The sequence below is a fragment of the Camarhynchus parvulus genome, chromosome 3, assembly GCF_901933205.1.
Source record: "Camarhynchus parvulus chromosome 3, STF_HiC, whole genome shotgun sequence".
Classification (NCBI taxonomy): Eukaryota; Metazoa; Chordata; class Aves; order Passeriformes; family Thraupidae; genus Camarhynchus; species Camarhynchus parvulus.
In genome coordinates, this window is record NC_044573.1 from 35,865,995 (window position 1) to 35,889,216 (window position 23,222).

A 23,222-nucleotide genomic window follows, 5' to 3' on the forward strand; every position below is an offset into this window, starting at 1 on the left:
CACTGGGTTGCATTCCTCTCAGTGGAGTGGGATAAGCTCACAGAGATCCCCTGGCTGATTGCCTGTGCCAGAGAGGAAATTAACACTGTCATCATCCTGACAAGAGTTGTGTTCATTTAAAACAGATTAAGGAAATGCAATGAATGCTTTCACAGGGACTTGCTTCTCTGGCTATTTGTAGGACTGGAACGAAATGACAGAGCTGGTCTCTTCCAATGGAAACTACTGCAACTACCGCAAGACTTTTGCTGACTGTGTTGGCTTCAAAATTCCTATCTTGGGAGTCCATTTGAAAGACTTGATTGCTGTCCATGTCATTTTTCCTGATTGGATAGATGAGAACAAAGTTAACATAGTGAAAATGCAGCAGCTTTCCATCACCTTGAGCGAACTGGTTTCCCTGCAAACCGCTTCTCATCATTTAGAGCCTAATTTGGATTTAATTAACCTGCTAACTGTAAGTATTGAAAATGTTTCAATTCACTGCTGCGATTCAAATGTTGAGTGTCAGTGGGAATACTCATATCTATAAAGTTAAGTGCATAGTTTAATCTCCATTTTGAAAAAGAAGAGGGAAAAACACAAAACAGAAACAGGTTCACATGAGGTGTTAAGAAAGTCAAAGAGTTTTAGTACAGTCATATGGCCGCTGGAAGCAGCAACAGAATTGTTATAAATTACCTCTTTTAAGAATGACAGATGGAGGGCTGTATTTATGTTAGAAGAAGTAAAACTCAGTTCTGACTACTTAGAATGGAGGTTTATGTCTCCTCTGGAACAACTGGAAGACATGCTGGCATCAACACATGAGAGAAATTCCTGCCTGAGCATCATTCCAATTTGCTCCCCTGTGCTTTCCTTGTGACACAGTACCCTTCCTGTCCAGTAAATAAAAATGTGATGGATTTGGACTCGACTGATCAGGTACAGAGCTTTGCACTAAGGAAGCTGACAAATAGGAGCCTGATCTTGGAGCAACCAAGCTGGTGTGGATATACCTATGGCTTCATTGTAATGAGGGCTGGGAAAGTTTGGGGAAACTGGAAAACCTCCTTCAGTTGTGCCTTGTTTGAAGCAACCTGGGAACAAGTCTTAATCCTGATTAGTGGGACAGGAAAGAGCAGGCACCAGATGTTGAACCCTGCAACAGTCCTTTAACTTAAATTTTGAACTATAAAGGTAGATATTTATTGTCCTGTTTTGTTTTTGTAATGACTGAGAGCTGCTTTCTTGTGACACTCTTTCCCTTCCTGGTCATTTCTTACAAGCTTGGCTTTGAATAGGGGGAAGTGGAACCTCAGGCTTTGGGGAACTGAGTAATAAAAAAGTGAGTCCAAAAGGATAGAAATTAGACAATGTGAAGTGAGAGATGGAAGCTGAACTGCTGCTACCACTTTCATTAGCTGTTCTCTCTTCTTGGTGACAGCCTGTTTTCCAAAAGAAGCAGAAAGCTAAAGATTTTTTTAAGACCTTGCAGGTCTTCATATATTCATTATTGTATCACCCTGCACTCACATAGCATATCTGTTTTCCAATTTTTAATTTTTTTTCCTTGTTTTCTTTGTTTTCAGCAAAATGTCAGGGATTTTATTTGTATTTTTGTATTTCTTTACAAGGAGAAGTAATGGAGTACGTGATGGGTATTTTCTCACTTGTGATACTCCAATGCATTAATTCATAATATAGCTCTGCTGACTTTGTTACAGTTGAGCCAACCTGATAGCAAAAAAGCAAAGTTGCATTCTGCAATGTTGATTTCAGACCTGATTAAGGCTTATAAATAAGGTAGACAGGTGTGGGAAACCTAAAACCTTTCCAGGGTAATTCTGTCTTCACATCAGTCACTGGAAGTGTGGTTGTGGATCAGGTAGGTTTGTGTGGGAGTATTGATTTTAAATGGTGGGTTCTGGAAAGGGAAAAACCAACAAATTTCTGTCAAAAGTTCCTGGACCAGAATTTTGATACATACCATAATGTGAATATTCTCATTTTTCTTACTGTATGTAGATTTTGTCCTTATCAGTGTATATTAATACAATACTTTTTTTTTTAATGCTAGTCTCTTAAATAGAAATAATGGATTTATATTGTAGATTAAATGTTCCTGTCTATCTTTTTGTTGAAAAGAAAGTTTTAAATCATAGGCTGGGTTCAGAGAAAGAGGACAAGAAAAGGGTTGCAACCCAAAGCTGACAAGAGCTGACAACTAAAACCAGTTGACCTTGCTATGTGCAAATGGTCTATTAGCAGATTTAGCCTCCCCTGCTGCCTACATCATCTTCAGTTTTCAGAGCGTGAAGAATTAACAATTCCTTTTATTGCTAGGTCTTATCTCTCTAATGTCAACTGTAAAAATTTTTTCCATCTTTACCTTATTTAGAGAAACTCCCTTTCAAATCTAGTAAAGGAATATAAATGTGTAGAATGATTTCCAGTTGTGTGTGGATTGGCTGACCCAACTGTTTCTTCCCTTCTGCTGTTTTGCCATTGAGCAGCTTTTATCCGGGCAAGCTTTCACTTGGTCTCTTGTCCTGATAAGCAATGTGTAAATCTCTTGCCTGGCCTCCCTCCCTTGCAGTGCTGCCTTTTACGCCACACTTAGCAAATGCCTGGCCTGTGCTTGCTTCACAAGTCAGTCACTGGGTACTGGTTTGCTAGTCCAACAACTTGCACAGAAAGATGAAATGGGCATTTCATGGCCATGTGGGAATTTGGCCTGGTTTTTCCCTTCCTCAAATAGAGTCCTATTTGCTCTAAGGGAGAAGATACCTTTCCAGTGGCTTGGAAATGGTGATGTCTGGGGAGACTTTGATTAGAGCTATGAAGTAAAAACTTGGGTTAAATGCTTGGGTGAGATGTGGGTAGTAAACTTCGGGCCAATTCCTCAAGGGGCTTACAGGCATTTTAAAGATGTTATTTTGAGTCTGGACCAAAAGGGTTCATGGGGACAAGAGGACTCTTGGTTTCAGTGGTAGCTGCTGAATGGTCAACAGTTTGGAAAGTTGGTCTTCTCATGCCTTAAATGTCTGCACACAAACTTAGAGTCTGCTCTCACCCACCCCCACACCCCTCTACCCCACCTCATCTTTTTGTAAGCATAAAAAGTCAGCTTCTAGCTCACAGAATTTTAGCTTTGAGCAAGCAGCTGAAAGAAGCCAGCATTTTGCATGGAAGTTAGCATGCCACAAAGGGAAAGTTTTGGTGTATGGACACCAGGAACACACGCCAGGTTTACTGCCACAGGAGACTACAAAAGCTGAGGGGGATGCAACTCTTGCCTTGGGCTGAGTAAATGAGTCTGAGTTACATGGGCAAGCAAAGTAAATGGTTACAATTCAGCTGCCAGTGAGCCAGAGTACATTACAGGAAGATGGACACAGTTCTTAGTGCGTGATTGCTCTTAGTCTGTGATTATTCCTCTTTTCCTGACTTACTGGCCACGCTTGCTCCACCTTCAGCCACCCTTGCACCTGGTTCTGTACCATGTGGAGCTAAGATGTAGTGAAAGAGGATCTAAACACAAGCTTGGCAGTGCAGCAGAGAGGAAAAACAGCTTTAATGACAGTTTTGCCTTTAGAAAACTTATATTTGGTAACCTTACCTGCTGTGCTCTGGTTTGGGGTTTTTTTCACAATGTGAATAAAAACCTGCGGGTACATGTTTCATCACTTTCTGTGGAATGGAAGTGGATCTCAGTTTCTGAGCTAGACCACAGCGTATTTGTATGAACTGTGTTAAAACTTATTCGGTGCCACCTTTTTCCCTTGCTATATTTATCTCTCAGTATCTATTTATCTAACCTGTTCTGAGACTATATGCAAATGACTGGAAAGCCCCAGGCATTTGTACAATCTGGTGAAGAGAATGAGAACTACCTAAACAATCAAACTGAAAGTCACCCTCCCTAACTTGTGTTCAGTAAGTTCCACTTCAAAAAAAAAAAGAAAAAAAGACATGTGTTTCTGATCACTCCCCTGCGTTTCTCAATGCCCCTCCAAATTGCTCAGAAAAAAAATAGGACAGCGATGATTGTCAAATTAGAATAGAAACTGCCGCTCACTGTAAAGCTTATTCTAGGAAAATTCTTATTATACTTTATTTGTCATAGCAAAACTGAAAATAAAATATAAAATGAATGCTTACATAACTGGTTACTTAACATAATCATCATGCTTGTAATTTTTGTGCTAATGTATGAAACTTCTGACCTAGACAATACCTTGTCCACTGCATGCTTGCACATTGTGCCTAATGAAGTTATATCCGCTGCTTAAGATAGGGTCATATAATTCAGGGAGGGAGAGATACAAGCTTGCTCAATAGATACTAATACATTTCCACTCCCAAATCCACACCCAGCTCACCTGGCCTGCTGAGAAAAGTGTGCTCTTTCACAGGAAGCAGACAACACCTTGTGGAGTACCATTTCTGATCTCCCAGTCTGAGCTGATAGCATCATGCATTCCACCTGAGTGCTGCCCATGTTATGCCACCAAGGAACCTCAGAATACAGTCACTGAACATTAACAACATTTATTACAGCACCTACTGGTTCAATTCTGTCTTTAGGACAGGCCCTTACCTAAGCCTGTGACAGCAGCATGCTGGCTGGGTAAAGGAACCTGCAGGATGCACAGCTTTCACTGTGCCCTTAATTACAAAGTGCAAAAATTAGCAATGTTTCAGCTGGACAAAATGAATAATGTGATGTCCAGACTTCTTTAAAGCCATGTGTTTGCTTTGGGAACCTATCTTGGGAAAGGACACAACTTGTGTCTTACTCATCACGCAAAGTTGTGCCTGAAAGAGGGTGATTCCTAGAGGGGGTTTTGCAGTAGGTGTCACTGGTCCTGCTTGCTACTTACTTGGCACTTCAGATTCTCTAAAAATAACCTTCTGTCACAGCCATTTAGTCAGTAGTAATTCTATCTGTCTGCTCGGGCACAGCAAAAAATCCTTTTAACTCAATCTTAGCTTAACTGGGGATTTGCATGGTGGATGATAACTTCAAATCGTGTCAATCCTTCAAAGCCAGTTAATGCAGGAACATGACCACAGGAAACATGCAATGTTTGTTTCCTCTCATTGTCAAACATTAGCTACAGTGCTGATTGCCTTTCTCCTTCATCACTACAAAGGAGGAGGAGTTCACTGCAGACATTGATCAGCGCAGACCCCAGCTGCCAAAGTAAAAACAGATTCATCCTACTTCAAATATATTTATGTACCTTCTTTTATTCCTCAATAAATCCTCCAGGGAAAAGAATGAGAACATGATAGACAAATCTTTCATTTATCTAGAAACAGCTGGAAGGCAATTTTCCTGAGTTGCTGAGAGGTGACAAGGAGCAGGACAAGCTGGGCTAAACTGGGACTGCTCTCAATGGAGCGCTTTTCTGCATCACCAGCAGTGGCAAACCCAGCCTGCCTCTCCCAGGCCTCTGTCTGCCCAGGGCTTTCCAAAGAGGCCTTTGCTGCATGGGCTGATCTTTATACAAGAGCTGCACTACTATGACCCTTCTTGATGAACAAAATTTGACCAGAATATAACCTGAAATCCTTCCATCCTAGCCCCTCTACAACTACTGTCCTCAAGTTTTTGTATTCACCAGGCTGTTTCTCTGAGAACTCTCATGAGCACTGAGCTGCCAGAAGAAAGAGGTTTGTGTAGGGGGGGTCTTTGGAGCCCATGTCCCTCTTGTGCAGCCCCTCTCTCCCCTGGGGTCAGGATGAGTGTTGCTCCAGCCCTGAAGTGCAGTGACATGAGCAGCAGCGTGTTCTTCACCAGCCTGGCTTGTGTTCACTTTGGGCAAATCCACTTCCCCAGCAGCTACACGAGGCTTTGGAGTGTCTCCTGAACTCAGAGTAGCAAAATGTTGTGTTTACCTTCAGTGCGAGGTATAACTCAGCTTAAAAGCCTGTCATATCCAACCCAGTCTAGTAAATATTACTCTTTTCCATTCTTTCTTACATATAGCTGTCCCTGGACCTCTACCACACTGAGGATGATATCTACAAGCTCTCACTGGTGCTAGAGCCAAGGAACTCCAAATCTGTATGTCATCTTTTACTGCATTTTGGCATATTGCTTATTTTGTCTGCATGCAATTAATTTAATTTTTAAATGACAGTTAATGTGTTTCCTTATTCATATGTATATAAAGCTTTTTAGTGTTATATTTGTGTAGAAAACACAGGAACTATTTATAGGTTTTATTTATTTCTCCCAATATGCACTTTTATTTTAGTGCATATTGGGAGAAAAAAATAGTGGAACATGCCAGATGTCACTGTTAATTATTTTTCAACAAAATTTCTGCAAGTCCTGGAAAACAAAGTTCTGCTTTAGATATATAATCATTTATAAGTTTACATAAATTATTTATTATGTGACTCTTAGCTGATTTTCTGGATGCTGGTGCAGTTACATAAAACAACACTGAGTTAAAAGGTTTGTTTAAGGTAAGGCAAATAATTACTGTAGTATTTTAGAACTGTTTGCTTAGGTATAATTGGCTGCATCTTGGGCTCTCAAGCAATGTTTAAATAGATGAGAATAGATATTAATCTTTATTTCGTTATGTGCAACTAAAGATAATGCTGCATTCATGCATTTTTCTTTCTTTTTGAAAGTCAAAGGATACAGATAAACCTCATAATTAATAGTTGAGTTATTACTCAATATTTTTACTCATAATTAATAATTGAGTTCCACTTCAAGTATTAATTATTCCCTTTCTTCTGCTGTCAAAGGCTAGGGACTCCACTTTCCTCTGAGCATTTCTTCGGTGTATCAACATTCTTATTACCTTTCATATCCAGCCTGTGATGCTCTCAGGCTGAGCCCTCTCAAGTCTGACAGCAGCAGTAGCTGAGAGTGGCTGGAAATGCTTCACAGGGGGTGAGAGCAGGGTCCAGGAGTCTGAGATTATACATTCCAGAGCTTTTAAAGGTTTTGAAGCATTCTTAAAAGCAAGCAAGGAAGCAGAAGCCTTGAATTTCCAAGCATAAGGCTTCTCTGGGGTTTAAAATTGTTAATCACTCTTGGAGACCAGTTTGAGGACTGTGTGTGTGCTCCCAATGCTGTGTTATGATGTATTATGAGCAGTGATAAGGAAACTAACGAATATTTCTACAGTCAATACTAGCTCAGCTTGAATATTTGAAATTTCATTACTGAGTCTCCAGTCCTTGTTGGGTATGATTTGACCACAACAGTTATTTCAGTCCTTCTGGGTCCCTCATGCTCTCATTACTGCCAGCCAAGTTGAAATGTCACAGCCCTGTGCTGTGGAAGGACTGACGGACTGCTACCGTAAATGAAGAAAATTATCACATTGCTGCTTTGATCTCCAGCCTGAGCTTTAAGCAGGACAAAAGCAATATAAACAATGCTGTGAACTTTAACAGTGCCCAGCAGTTGTGGGAGATTTCTGCACAAGGATCAATGAACAGCCAGTGACATTGAGCTATGGCAGCACCCTGATGGGTAAAAAGCTGCAGCTGAATCGACAGCAGCCGGACTGTTTGGAGCGTTCTTCTCTTTGATGGAGTGCCAAAGCACACAGGCTCTGTTACAGGGGAAAGGATCTGTAGGGCTTTTGTATGTGGAAAAATTTGTCAAAGGCAACGTGACAGCACGGTTATGTCATTCTAACTGCTCCTTGATTTATTGTTATGTGGGTACCACTCCCACGCAGGTGCACTCTGGAGGAAATGCCTCATGCTGCTGCAATCATTTTCGAGGCAAAAGTGGAGCTGGTCTGTTAGCATATCAGTCTGCTGTGAACAGGGAGTTGAGCTAGACTTTCTTCTGCTGAAACTGGGAGGAGAGCCTTCAGTCAGTATAGCAGCCTTAAAAAAACCCTGAGGAATGACCAGCAGCTGTAGTATAGCACCTCCTTGTCACAGTGTCCTGCTTTTTCACACCCATTAATGATCTTCTTGTTAGGAGTTTTCACTAATACAGCTATTATCTAGAGGACAACTCTGCCTGTTGCAATTATAGCACTGATGATGCACTTAGGTAAATTTTTTATGTTTTCAGCAGAATTCACTTCAATGCCAAAATACATGGATGTTTGCAAACATCTGAAAATGCTTTCTCGGTCTACAATACCATGGTCCCTGCCCTGGTGAAGTAAATGGGAGACACAGTGTGAATCACAAACTGCATGACCAGACACAGTGTTCTGGAAGATTTAATAAATTCAGCTTGGAAGTCTCTGGACAGCCAGTTAGCACCTTTCCTCATAGGATGCATTTCAAATACATAAATAAAATTACCATTGTTCATTTGAGTCTATAAGTGCAATAGAAGAACAAATAATTCTCTTTGGTTAGCGGTCAGTAACATGAGGATTTCATTGCAACTTGTCAAAAAAAACATAAAAATTGAATGAGACTTCAAATGAAATAGCCTAGAAATAAGAGGAAGGCTCCAGTGAATTCAGTCTCTTTCTGCCACTGCTCACTCAGACCAGGAGATGTTAAAAGCTCTTTGTGAGGTCTTGGTAGTCTAGCACCACACTGACACTTTTAATTTGGATGCTTTGAGTCCATGCTTTTGGCAGATAGAGCTGGATGTTCAAGTTCCCTCTACTTCTTATGAAAATTGAATTTCGTTGATAGAGGGGTGTTTTCCTCCCAAACTTACTTGTGCACATTTGTATGGGTCAAAATCTATCAAGGTGTTGATAGAAGCTGTTCTAACACTTGAAAAAGGAAAAACCAAATTAATAAAGCAACCCACTAACAAATCCTTTTTTTCTTTTCCAACCAAACACAGTAAAATATGAACCTGTGACCATTTCTCATCTGGATGTCAAAGGCTACAATACCATTGCTATACACAATGAGATGTGTAACATCTTTACATGTCTTAATTGTCTCCCATTCAAGTCACACCAATTCAGAGCAAGACAAATGAGACCCAGATTCTTTGCTCATCAGCTAACACAGGGGCCTTCTGAGACTGTGGACCCTCTCCCTTCTGACCCAAAACACTGAATTTTTTCTGCTTGACACAGCTTCACCTGCTAGATGTCCAGTGGCAGATGCAGGGAAAGGCCAGTTTGTCTTGCAGTGTTGTCCAAGCGTTGTAACTGGGTTTTTTTGAATCCTTACCTGAAAATGTGTTCAGGTTTGTCCTATATTTCCTACTTGAAGAATCTGAGCTGCATTCCAGAGCTATTCCAAAAGCACTGTAGTGGTGTGGAAAGAGTCAGGTTGTGAAGTCTGTGCATCCAGTGAGCTATCAGCTACGGTTCTGTCAAGACCAAGATGTTTTTGAAATAAAATAGTCTGGCTGGTGTTATCTGCAGAACAAGTCAAAGGTTAGAGCCTTTCTACTCAAGCTGCCTAGATGAATCAAGTTGTGCATCCTGACACATCTCAGCTGGAAGCCAGCAAGATTGCTGAGCACAATTCTGCCCTGCTTCTGCATCCTGCTGTCCTGCTGGTGGCACACAGAGCAGGAGCATGAGCTTATTCTGGTTGAGGCAGTCCCTTGTGTGGCTTCTGGGCATGGGTCCCTCCAGCAGGGAGTTGGGGGCAGACTGTGGTGATCTCAGAGGTTTTACAGAGGAGCAAAGCAGGTTTCTGGGCTTACCTATTTCTGGTGCCCACTGTGTTCACAAATCCTACAGACCCTCCTTCCTTCTTTCCCCCTTCCTTCAAGTCTCATTGCTGTTGAACCCTCTGGAGACGTCAGTGAGGAAAGACTGCTTGGGTTTGCTTCTGAGCTCCCTGGGTGGTGGCAGTGAAGCTGTGAGGGGGAGCACTGATCCTGACTGAAGCTGTTAGTGAAGCCCTTTAAAACCTTGCCTGATGCTTTGCTAAGCACATTTTTACAGCACGAGCACTCCAGCAGTTTGCCATTGTAGCTCTGACATTTTGAGCTGCTTTTACTGGGAAATTCAACTTCTTAATTCAGATTTGAAATTCCTTGTGTTCTGATCCATCTCTCAGCAGCCTACCTCCCCCACCACCCCCAACAAGCCAGTAGTGCCACTGGAGTGGGCATCTGGAGTGGTACCTAAACCTGACCCCACAGTCATCAACAAGCACATCCGGAAACTGGTGGATGTAAGTATTTGGAACATTACACAGGTCTAAGAGAATGGTAGATTTGATATTTGCATCATTATAATTAATTTCAAGCTTATAATAACATTGATATGGTTGGGTGAATTTCAGACATGCCATAACAAATTTGAGCTGTTACTGATACCTTCAGAAATATTTATTTTATTCCTGCAATCACCAATGGGACTAGCAAACAGGTTTCTGGGTGGAGAGGAGCAGACTTTCAGAAGCATCCAAAACCTGGCTGCTGTTTAATAGGTTTGTCTATATAAATATAGACAAACCTATTAAAATATAAATATAAATATATATATACCTATAAATATAAATTCAGAATGCAAAGTTTAGTTTCTGCAGCTCTAGCCACATAGCCACAGCTGAAAAGAAAGCAAATCAGAAAAAAAATCTCACACATTAATAGGTCCAATGAACTTTTCTGGAAACTCTATTTCTGGTTTTCAACTTGCTGTTAGTTTACTGTTCAGAACATGTTATGTATGGTAAAGATAGCATTGTCTGGGTGTCACTTTAAAAATGTGGACACAAGGGCACACAGAATTAGAGCTGAGATCTTCTAGCTCCAGTTTAGAAGGTGATGTGTTGTGCTAGGTAATATAAACAAAGCTAAACACCTCCAGATTCCTTTGGAGAGACTGAACTCTTCTTTCTCCTTTTTACAAATTAATAAGTATCTCTGGGAGGAACTATTAAATTCTGATTTTGTTTGTGTTACAGATCACTAATTGGGGTTATGTTGTTAAGATAACCTAAACAAACTCTTCAGTTGTCTTACCCAGATTTCAAATATAACTTGTTGTTTAATTTTTGTACGTGCCCTTTTTTAAAAGAAGTTTAATTTTTCTTCTAATGTGGGATGCCAGAAATGCACATGCTGTTCCTGAATTGCTTTTGTCAGTGCCATATGTGTTGATAAAAATGACTCCACATCCAAACCTCTCTTTGATATCTTGTTAAATAGGAAGTCTGCCACAATCCCTTAATCTTTCCAGAATGTGCCGTGTGGGAGTTTATGTTTGTTCCTATAGTTGAGGGAGTTGCGGTTCCCTGTTCCACAATTTTGGCCTGGTTTAGGACATGTGATTTGAGTTTGACAGGATTAAAACATGGTTTGGGGCTTTTATGGATACAGCTTACTAAAAGGCTCACACCACTATACAACTGTTTTCACTTTGCCAGTATTTGTTGTTTACTTGCTGCTTTGAGTCGTGCTTTTAGCCATTGTTTTTATTACAAAAAGTGTTGAATACTACTTGGGTTTGTGTTTTAGTTCCTTCTTTATGATGTTTTTTTGAGGTCTGCCCGTCATTGGTTACAGTAATTTCATAGAAATCAGTTTCATAAGGTTCTTGTTAAAACAGGGACACTACAGATGCCTTTCATGGGTCTCGGTATATTGATGTAATGTCTTTATCAACAACATTTTCGTCTAATGAAGGAGCCTGTACTGTGTGCCTCTCAGATAGCCATGTTGATTTTGACACTCATGTTTTTCCCATCAGCATCGCACATGGCTTTAACACCACAGATGTTTGCACATCTCTGCAAACAGGAAGACAGAATACAGTGACTCCTTAGCAGCTAAGGAGGGCACCCGTCACTGTATGTGACATTTGAATCTGATCCCATGTTTGTTTTTGCTTAGTGGTGGGCTGGGGTGGGTTGATGGAAGAGAATGGTTGTTAGGCACAAATTGCTCATGATTGGGGTGTCAAAATGTTAGTAAACAAAATAGATTGAAACAGTACTGTGGTAGAGTAGAGGTGACCACCTAAGAGAAAAATGAAGCCAAAGCCATCTGAAGTACTCATGGGAAAGTTGCTGTTGTTTTTGTTTTATTGCCTTTTTTTTTTTTACTATTAAAAAGTATACTTAATGAAACAAAGGGAATATGCCATCACCTGGGGCAGAATTTTAGTGACATTTCCATCAAAGAAGAAAAAGTAAAGCAAGAATAATTACGTGTGAAGACATGTGGAGGATCATCACTAGATAAATGCTGATGTCAAGTTTCCTTTAAAAATCAGCCATTTTTTCCATAGAGTCCAATAACATGCATATTGAAATACTAAGGAAAATAAAAGGAATAAAACAGTTGCAAGAGAGCATCTGAATAGCTGAATAAAACATTAGTTTACATGTAATTATATTGTTGAAGAGGCTGGTATAGACTCAGGATAAACTAGATAATAGTACAATAATATCTTCTTTTCCCCCCTAGTCTGTCTTTAGGAACTACGATCACGACCATGATGGTTATATATCTCAGGAAGACTTTGAGAGTATAGCTGCCAACTTCCCCTTCTTGGACTCTTTCTGTGTGCTGGACAAAGACCAGTAAGCTTGGAGATCTCTTTGTGGTGCTTTTTTCCCCCTTTTCCTCAATTTGAAAATTTAGAAAATACATATATTGGAGAAACAGCGGCTCCCAAATTTCTTGTGTCTGACAAGATTACTAAAAACCAAATTCTGTTATCATTTAAGTTCTTATACTCCAGTCAGTCCTTTAAGACCTAGGTTGGAGTCCTGCTTTACCTGGTAATTTAAAAATCATTTATGTAATAGCTTAATGACAAATTCCTGCTGGGGCTCAGTCAAAACCCTAGAGTGCTGTGAAATTACAGTGGAGATACTCTGTCCAGACCAGGCATCAGACTGATGAAACAAATAAGTTCTGTACAGCACATGGGAAAGGAGTGCATGTAACAGAGAGGGGGTAACAAATACTCTATAAGGCATATATAACATCCATTTCCTAGCCAGTTGGGCTTGGTTATTCTTGTTATCCAGAATCTCTTTGACCGTGAGGGCTGGTGGCCAGCCAGAGGCATAACCACTTGTTCTGTGAGAGTAGTAAGTCAAGTTCCTCCATTTAGTGGCCTGGTCTGTGCTCTCATACCACTAACAGGTGAAATAACAAGGTTCAGTGTTACTGTCTAAAGAAAGATAAGAACTACAAAGGCTGTAAGTGTTTTTTCCTTCCAGGACTCTTGCAGCTCTTTCAAAGGATGTGCTTTGTGTGCTGCATGCTTTCTGCAATGAGAAAACCTCAAATATTTCAGTGCCATGAGCAGTGACAGATCTACTCTACTTTTTATTTCCCTTACAGAGATGGTCTTATAAGCAAAGAAGAAATGATGGCTTACTTTCTGAGAGCAAAATCACAGTTTCAGTGTAAAATGGGGCCAGGGTTTATTCATAACTTTCAGGAAATGACCTATCTTAAACCAACTTTCTGCGAGCACTGTGCAGGATTTGTAAGTATGATTGTAATAATAGCATATCTTAAAAACAACTTTTAGCCTTTAATCTATATAAGGTGGAACTGGCTCCATACATTGCTGAAGTGTCTTGGCCAAATAATATCTCATGGCATTCAGAAGCACAAAACATTTACTCATGTTGTAGCTGTGCTATCCAGTTTTGATTTAGTGGTTTCTTAAAACTGCTGTTTGTAGGAATATCTGTTGGGGGTGGGGGAAGGGACAATTATGTTAGCTAAAGGATGTTGGAGACTATATATGAATGGTCTTGCTTGGTTTATCTTAAGTTCTTTAATTGGGCTTGATTTCCCATGTAAACATGCTCAAGGGAAAATAGATGTCTGGAGCAGAGGATGTAGATGAGGCAAAAGCTGTTCTTTCTCAGGAAATTGCACATGGCAACCTAGATATGTTCATAATTCTCTGAATGGCTGTAACAGCCCTAATTTCCTCTCTATTGAATTAACAGATCTTCTAATTTGGTAAAGAAATCAAAAGTGCTTCCAGCAGTTCTGTACAATAAGAATTTTTAGAATTTATTAGTTGGAGTTTTTTTTTTAATTTGCCTTTTCTCTCAGCCATAACTTACCAGATGTCACTTATTAGAGTGCTGTCTACATATCTGGGAAAGGATTGGTTTTGTGGACATTTGTGTTGCTTGTAAACCTTCTCTAAGTTTTCCACTTCAAACCAAATGTAGTAAAGAATTACTATGATATAGAAGTTACTTTAATGGGCACACTTGGCTGAAATCAGATGTCCACATTTAGACAGCTAAAGCAGTAAGGGCAGAGGGCCATGTCCTCTTCTTGTGTGTGGCTCACAACAGGCTGTAAAATCAGGCCCTGTCCCTGCTCTCCAGAACAGAGAACTTTATTCCGTGATCTTTGTCACTAAGCAATATTTCTTCATGGTTCAAAGTACCAACAGCAGCACTGCAGAGTGCAAAAATGTGCCTCCTTTCAGCCCTGCCCTGGCATTCCTGCTCTAGCCCATGCTCCCATTTTCCACTCACTTCTTTTGTGACGCGTCAGTTCTGTTCGGGTGCCTGAAGCCCCTATCGCAGCCGCTGCCGCTGATTAATGCCGCGGGCAAGAAGGAATTCCGCCTATTTCCGCTGAAGCTGCAGAAGCCCTGGCTTCTGGTGACATGGTCAGTGCTGACGTAGGGGTGTGCTGGTGGCTCTCAGGCTGACAGCTCCAGCAGACCCATGGGGCAGGGGCAGCCACTGGCCTGAGCCTGTTGTTCCAGGCTGCCTTGGGAAGACGTCATTGCGTTCGTGACGCTCAGTGCGTTTGGAAGGCTTCCACAGCAAAGCAAGGCCCAAGGACCGCCCTGAAACGTCCTCTCCTGCAGATATTTTTCTCCTACATCAATTTTTTAATTGGCCATTGTTAGATTTTTCACATCTCCCTGATTACATCCAGTGCAGGAATGCAAACGAGTAAGGGGTTGTACAGGAAATGGAAATAAGGTCATTTTTCCTGTCAGCTCATTGAAGTCATTGGCATTGTTCTGTGGATGAGTTGGACTGATAGGACAGGAACCAACAACAGAATCTGCTGCATATTTGTTCTGCATTTCAGTGCTACTCATCCACGGGTGGAAACCTAATTTCAAACTGATGCACTGATTCACAGTCAAAATAATGTGCACTGACCATGCAGCAGGATGAATTGACATGACAGTGCAATGCACAGTTATTAGAACACTACAAATGCTGAAGGTCAAGCTAAGACCTAATGTCATTAAGCAGCACGAAGTTGATATGCCCATGGCCAGTCGCAGTTCCATCCCAAAGCTTGAGTTGCACCACGTGGCAGGGTGGGTGACCGGCCGTCCTGCTCAGCTTTATAATCTGAATTTGCACAGATCCTCTTACCTTGGCAGCAAAGCTATGTCAGACACATTCAAAGCTTTAGATCAGAATTCATGACATGACACTTCAGCTAAGCTTCCCTTGCAGCATGTAACCACAACATTGGTGCCAAATTTGAGTGGGAGGAGGGTACAGAGATAAGGTGAGGAATGAGTAGAGAGGCCTTCAGCAGGAACAGATTAGAGCTTAAATGAAATAAGTAACAATCCATGTCTCTTACAGGGATCCTGTAAAAGAAATCTGGGAATATAGGTCATCTCTGCTCTTTCAAGAGGGACTAGGGCGCGCCCCTGTTGCTGCCTGAGCACAGCAGCTGTATTCACTGTGCACATATATGGCATTAGCAAGAAAAGAATAAGCCACAGGCCTTCTGTGGACCCAGCTTCCACTGTTGTCCTTTCTGTTCTTTTGTTCACCATTCTTCTGCCTTGTCTAATCTATTTCTGCTCTCTCCAGAGCCCCATTTCTGCTTGCTATTTCTTTTGTGGGGTGGGGTTTTTTTCCACCCAGAATCTTTCCTTTGTGTTTATTTTACTCTTTCCTTTGTATTCAGAATGATCTTCATCTCTTCCTTTTGAACCTTTCTTTAATGACCATATTCACCCCCTGCTCTCTGTGCATGGGTACTTATAAATCTGATGATGAGCCACACACAATTTCAGTTGCCTGGATATGCTCACCCTCTCTGGTGAATGAGTTCAGGAAAAATAAACACCAGAGTCCCCAGTTTTTTCCTTTTATGATAGAATTAGAAAACCTGGCCCTTCCTCTCACTGCCTCTCAAGAGTGGAAATGCTTGTTTTTATAATGCTGTGGCTGTAGATACAGTGCTGCTGAGTACACAGAAAACAATTTACTAGGGAGGTTCCCTGTTTCCAAGCACTCCTGCTCATGTGGCAGTGAAAGCTTCCCAAAAGTGGGACCACACACACTGGCCCTTGGATGTTTAGCATTTGGTAGTTGCAAGTGTATGTTGACAAGAACAGCTTTGAGGGAAGGCAATGATGGAATTTAGTGTGTTTTCTGCCTGTTTCGTTCTTCATCTGTTTGAGTTGGGGTTTTTTTAAGTTGGAAAAGGCAGGCGCACAAATCAGATTGCTGTGGCTAGGTGTGCTGGGAGCCAGTATGGGAACCAAGAACCTAGTTTTTATCCCCAGTGGTCTTTTCTTCTGCTCTGTTTGAATGTTTTGGGTCAGTGATGTATCTGGAGAACGGATGTACACAGGAAATTCTCCTGCAGATAACATTAAGGGAGCCTAGAAGCAGAATGTGCTCTGCTGTTTTCACTAAGCCTGATATGATTTTAACCCATTCCTGGAAGCAAAAGTCATCTGTGTCTCTCCTTCTCTGGTAGTCCCATTACTACAAGTAGCAGGAGGGAGAAGCCACACAGTCTTATCACAACTAAGGGGGAGGTCTGCCTGACAGGAAGGGTGTTAAGAGCAGTTGTATCCTGTTTGTGCTTTTGTAGCCATTGGTACTTCCTCATTGTGACCTTGTTTTCCTTCCAGATTTCTTTTCTGATTCCTTGACGGTCTTTTGTCTTTCTTTGCAGCTCTGGGGTATAATCAAACAAGGCTACAAATGTAAAGGTAAATAAATACTACAAGGATTTTTTTCAAGCTATGGGTGGTGGGTTGTAGTACAAGTTAGTCAACCATACCTTTAACTGAAATGGCATGTGCTCAAACACACCTTGCATCTACATTTGGTATTGTCCATGAGCACTACGAAGTTTCACTGCATTAGAACGCACATTATTACATTGGAATGCAGTAGGAATGCACAGATTCTGTGAGATAAAGGTCCAAAGCAGCCCCTGACTCCATGAGCTGTAACTTTCTACCAGTAAAGACCTTGTAAATTGGAAAACGAATTGTTCTTATCCTAACACGGAGAGATCCTGAAATATATCCCCTGAGACTCGGGTCAGGAAAAAGTCTGCTGGCAACAGTTTGTATGTACATCCATGTACAACCATGTACATCCATGTGCCTGTAGCGAAGCCTACATGCAATTCAATAGTGGCTGAGCAAGAAATAGAGAAATATTTAATTCCTAGACTGCCCAGCAGGTCTCATTGCAAGATCTTCTTCAGACATTCAACTCATAAAAAATGCTAGAGCTCTTACATCCCTCTCCTTTGCCTTCATAAAATATTTAATTTCTTATGTAGTACTTGTACCATATTAATCAGGCCAGACCAAAAAGGGCATTATAGTGGTCCTCATTGGCTTTTAAATCCTGGACCTGTTTATTTCTTAAGCAGCCCAACTCTGGCTGAAGGGCACTGTTGATTTTCATAGCTGTAGCTGCCTCTCAGTTATTCAAAGGGGAAGATTCACATTTGTACTCTTTTCACTTAGTCTTATACAGACTCCAAGGAGAAGGATAAAGAATCCACAGTGATTTTTTTTAGGATACACCATACTCCTGTCTCTCTCTCTCCAGCCACAAACCTCTCTTCCTCAGAGTGGATGGGAAAAATGTCCATGGCTAAATCAACATATGTAATTCAGATATTCCTGATTACTTATCTATCATCTTCGAAGCTTTGAAAGGGCTGGTTGCAGTCTATAGTTTTATTGGTAGGATGAGGAAAGGAAGGTAAAATTTTGTCACACCAACCTGTAAACTCAATCTGAGATCTGAAAGTTGAGCTTCTGTCCTGCATCACTGCCTGTAGCAATGGCCCAGAGGAGACTGAGCAAAAGAGGTTCTGTAAAGTCAAAGTTACAGGCAATGAAGCGTGAAAGTAGGAGAGCAGAGCTGCTTGCTCAGATCCTGCAGTGGTCAACAAATGTGAGGGTGCCTTTTGTTGCACATCTGCTCTGTGTTCCAGCATCACTGCAGTGTGACACCCATTAGGGATGAACTCTGCCTTCAGCACAGAGCTGCCATCCTCTGTTTGAACACAGCAGGCTGGGGAGGGAGTTCCTTCTCCCAGGTCTGCTGCTTACCCCAGCACTGTGAGTAATGAGATAAGGGCTAGACTGCATGGTCTGCCAGTGATAGAAGGAGATCTTGCACTTCAAGAGAGATCTTTAGTGTATCTGAGGTAGTGTGTTACATTTGAGGCAGAGAAGGCCAGAGCTGGGCATGGGCTGTTGCATTAGTCATATGAACAAGGTGTTGGCAGAAAGCAGAACTCTCACCCATCATGCCAGTGCTGCTGCCCTGAGCAGAGTGGTTCCTACAGCACAGCTATAAATGGTTGATATTTAAATAAATTAAATAAACCTTGACAATGCTCACCTAGAACAAAATGTTGGGCTGCGGAGCAGCAGAAGAGAAATAAGGGAGATGGGAATTTTTAAACAATGGAAAAGGATACAGAGGAGAGCGAGATTGTGTTTGGGGCACATCCTCCACCCTTCAGCCCTCTCTTGCATATAAGATCCATACTCCAGCCGCACTTCAGATAAATGTACCTAGTCATGATGAATCCAGTGATTTAAATCCCAGCAGAGGCTTGAAGTGCAGAAAAGACTCAAAAAGTCTTTTCTGAGTGGATGATACACTTCCACAGGGCTCATTCATGTGCTAATGTTGCTTACTGAACTACTTAGACTAGTTTTAACCTACAGTAGTCTGCACTGACCTCCAGCAGTCCTTCCAGATGCTCAGGGTATGGATGTTCTGGTGTCTTCTAACCAAACCTGTTTACTATAATGGGCCCTGCTGGGACAAATAAAAGCCAGCCAAATAATAACCCACCCCCCTCATGGGGGGACTCATGCAGTAGAGCAGAAGTTTTATGTAGGGCATACACAGGACCATATCATTCCACATCTCTTCTTTGAGACTATTTTATGATTAAAATATCATCTTCCCTCTTCTCTTCTGCTGCCATTTTTCTACTAATGGCTGTCATGGAAATTATCCTTTTTTTTTTTTTTGTGATGCCTTTCACACCAAATGATCCATTTCTGTAACACCCTTCACAACTTCTGTCAAACTTTTGTTCCTTCAAAGTCCTTTCTTGGTATCTGCCTGCTAACAGCCCTGAGGGTTTACCAGATAGTTGCGGCTTTCCATTTGATGACTTGACAATTAATTTTTTTACAGATTGCGGTGCCAACTGTCACAAGCAATGCAGAGACCTGCTTGTGCTGGCATGCAGGAAATTTTCCAGAGGAACTTCAGTAGGCAGCAACCATGGGTCTCTTCCTAACAGTCCATCTCTGCCTCCAGGTGAGAACAGTTTTCCTCCTGTTTTAAACCATTTCTGGAATCCTCTCTAATGGCCAGTGTCCTTGTTGCCATTTTTAATTTTTCCTTTATATCAACACACAAAGCAGCAGCTGTCCTTTTTGCTGCACTATGGCTTGTGTTCAGTCCTCAGATTACAACATCCTTTTCTCCAGTGATGGCTTTACTGTCCTGTCTAAGGCTTACTATCCTCCTTACTGGCACCCCATCCCAGCTGAAAAGAAATGAAATGGTGTTTCTCCTGTTTTATCACTTAGGAGCAAGGAGACGTAGGGCACAATTCTAGAATTGCCTTATGCCCTGAGCATGCAGATAGTAAGACAATAAAATCTGTGCACACAGTGTCAGAAACAGTTTCCAAACAGCATATGGATATTGATAATTATAGCACTGCTTCATACAAGGGGTTGCCTCCCCACCCTCCCCCATGCTTGTTAACTTTTTGTAAAGACCTTGAAGACTTAAACAAAACAATTCCACCCTCTCTTTCAGTCCAAGATGAAGTATTTGAATTTCCCAGTGTTGCTGCAGAGCACCAGGACCTTGATGGCAGAGCTATCACCCTTGTCACTGGCTCTTCACGGAAAATTTCTGTGCGGCTGCAGCGGGTGACCACCAGCCAAGCAACACAGACAGAACCACTCTGGCATGAGCCAGGTTGGAATGATTCAGGTTCCCACACTTTCCCCAAAATGAAGTCCAAATTCTATGGAAAAGCTGGGAAGAACAAAGGCTTTGCAAAGTGGGAGAATGAAAAGCCCAGCATGGAGGCTGATGTAGAGCTAGAAGCCGAGGCCCCACAAGATATACAGGATCACAATGGAATAGAAACTCTCCCAGAAACACAAGAATCCGAGGTGAGTTCCAGAAAAAGCCAAGACAGTTTAAAATCTTCTAGTCTGAAGTCTCATAAGGTTATTTGATGGATTTCAGGGTGCTTTTTCATTCAAATTTGTCATTGCTTCTTGCACAAGAGTCACTTTCAGAAGAATGGTAAATCATCCATAGATTCCTGTTTCTACACTGCACTACACATGTGCTATGACACTGTAACTGGCAGTTTGGGTCCTGGTGTCAGTGTGTCTTTTTAGTAGTTGGTACTTCTCATTTTGAAAACCATTAAAGTAGCCTGGTGGATATTTGGCCACCTTCTGTCCTGTTGTATCCTTGCATTGCACAATTCAGGGCTCCATGAGAGGGCAACACTCACAACAATTACCATTCTGACAAATACAGGAATCCAGGCCAGGGCAGGGAATTGATCTGGTATCTGTTGCTATCATCCATAAAGTTTATGCTTCCAAAGCCTCATGCTTTTATTGACCATCTCTGCCAGCATGTAAATGCTTATTTTCTTCTGCTTGCAGGATAGCTGATTCCTCATCCTGAAGCACAGAAAGCTAAAGATGACAACTACAGCAAGTGTTGATGGACTGTCACAGACCACATTTGGCCATAAGGAGTGTTCCCGTACCTCATCCTTTTAAAGCCAACCATTGCCCTGTTTTCTTAGCTGAAAGGTGTTATAAGGCACTATTTATTTCCTCACGAGTAAGCCATTTCGATGAACATTGCAGAGCCACAGCAGAATGGATCTCTGTGCTCAGTGTTTTCTCTTGTGTGACTTCTGTGGAAACTTCCTCTCTGTGCCAGTGAGGATATATTCAGCCTTCTTTAAAGGCACTGCATCATTTCAGTATGTCTGCCAGCAACAGCAAGGGTGAGGACAGAAGCCAAGCATCCAAGTTTGCTCAATAACACTCCTTTCCCGAGGCTTGTCATAATCATTTAAGGAAAGAAGTAGGGGTGTGTGTGTTGATTAAATCTCAAACAAAAATCTCTCACAAAATACTCTATACTGAAATTCTTCACGCACCTGGGGTTTTGAATTTTGGCCATGTTTACATTGCTGCAGTGAAGATATTGGTGTTCAGCACAGTGGTATCGGTTCCCAGACTGGGGATCCTTCAAAGAGGCAGCAGCTGGCTGAGACTGAAGGAATTCCAAGACACTATGTGTTTTTCTGGTTACACCACAATAGAGAAGGGTCATTTTTGCCAGCGCTGATTATGGTAACATTAGCATGCAATAAACACTTTAGTTTTATGTGTGTGTGTATTTGTGTCTGTGTATGTATGTGGGTTTGGTACTTTTCTCTGGTTAGAAAGCTGTACATGTTAAGACTAAATGTTCTGAAGAGCAATTTCCAAATCAACAGATTGCTAAAGTAGGATCTAGCACCTGAATTATAATGGTCTGGTTTGAAGTTGCATTTCCCAAAACCATTAAGTTGTTGAAAGAGGACAGCGCTCATCTGGAAAAAGAGAGAAAAACAAAACACCACAAAGCTCAAACCTGAAAAACTGGCACACGTGTTAGTCTTCTTATCCCATCTCCCCACAACAACAGGGGTGGGGAGCGTGCATATGTAGCACACACTCTGATTTAAAACCCAGTTATAAGATGTCCTACAAAATCCAAGTTATTGCACCCTTCAACATGTTATAAGCCTTGACGAGAGTATTTTCATAGACTTCCCTAACACAAAGCTGACAGCTGCACTCCTCTGTGGTAATTTGACTGTAAAGTGCACTGGGACTACATGATACCTGCCCAGGTTTGCATCCTGCAGGTTTGTTTTCCAGCAAAACCAGTAGCAACGGTAAATAGTAAATATGTGGAGATAAAAAAAATTTTAAAAACCATTCTCTTTACTGTTGTAAACTCAACAGAAATAAGCACTGGTTTCCAAACTAGGATGAGGGCCAGAAGCACACTTCATTCTTATACTGCTGTGGGCAAAGAGCAAGCATTAGCAAACCCATGGTGTTGATTTCCTGTGGTGGGTCATCTGACGGGTCACAGCCACTGCTGCCGTTACAGTGCCCAGCTTGCTCACAGTGAAAATGCTCTGCTGCAGAATTTGAATAGAGAAATTTGGTTACCATCCAGGCTGTTGATGGAGCAGTTGAGATAAGCCTCTTAATGCTCTATAAATGAAATGTTCAGAGCAACTTCATTCTTAACATCACGTAGTTTTGACCAGCATTTAGTCTGTAGACCTAAGCTCATTTCTTGCAGGCTTTTAAAAGTTATTTGTAGCTCTTGACTTACTCATCAATAAATCTCTTGCAAGCCTGGAAGCTTCGCTCAATTATATGCTTACCTCAGCAGCTGTTGCAGATCAAGGATAGTCTGCAGGCTCACACAACTGATCCTGCTAAGCAAAATATTGCAGCCTCCGAGGAGAATCTCAAAATCATTAAGGTTGGAAAAGACTGCTAAGATCAGCAAGTCCAGCCTTTGAGCAGTCACCTTGTCAACTAAACCATTCCACTAAATGCCACATCCAGCTGTTTCTTGAACACATCCAAGGATGGTGACTCCACCACCTCCCTGGGCAGTCCATTCCAATGCTTAACAACCTCAACCATGAAGAAGTTCTTCCTGAAATTCTTCATAAAATTGAGAAGGAATAGGTGAAAATTTCAAGTACCTGCTACAGCTGGAAGCCCTTTGCTTCAGGCATTTAAGGAAGGGGAACAGAGAGTTTGTTGTTGGCAGTAAGTGATCATGGCCATTGAAAACAAGACACTGGGTAGAAATGCAGCCATTTTTCTCACACACAAACCTCTCACTGCCCAAAAAGGAATAGATTTATCATAGACAATGTAATTATTTATTAAAAAAGCATTCACAGGCTGTTTACAGAATGTGGATCTCCTAGTTCCATAACAAGAATCTGAGTAGGGAGAGCTCACAGG

At 41.5% G+C, this 23,222-nt stretch overlaps 1 protein-coding gene across 3 annotated transcripts in view; it reads left to right on the plus strand.

The window, feature by feature from the left end:
• The window catches only part of RASGRP3 (RAS guanyl releasing protein 3), a 58,589-nt gene extending 37,050 nt beyond the window's left edge, over positions 1-21,539 (plus strand). For 2 of the 3 annotated variants that reach the window (XM_030946417.1, XM_030946418.1), the window contains exons 9-17: positions 182-457; positions 5,978-6,055; positions 9,970-10,086; positions 12,326-12,441; positions 13,214-13,361; positions 16,802-16,838; positions 19,315-19,440; positions 19,951-20,315; positions 20,826-21,539. In XM_030946417.1, the coding sequence (XP_030802277.1) occupies positions 182-457; positions 5,978-6,055; positions 9,970-10,086; positions 12,326-12,441; positions 13,214-13,361; positions 16,802-16,838; positions 19,315-19,440; positions 19,951-20,315; positions 20,826-20,834 (1,272 nt within the window). In that variant the 3' untranslated portion in view covers positions 20,835-21,539. The remainder of the gene's footprint in view (positions 1-181; positions 458-5,977; positions 6,056-9,969; positions 10,087-12,325; positions 12,442-13,213; positions 13,362-16,801; positions 16,839-19,314; positions 19,441-19,950; positions 20,316-20,825) is intronic. The other variant, XM_030946419.1, reaches the window with a different exon arrangement.
• The last annotated feature ends 1,683 nt before the right edge of the window (positions 21,540-23,222 follow it).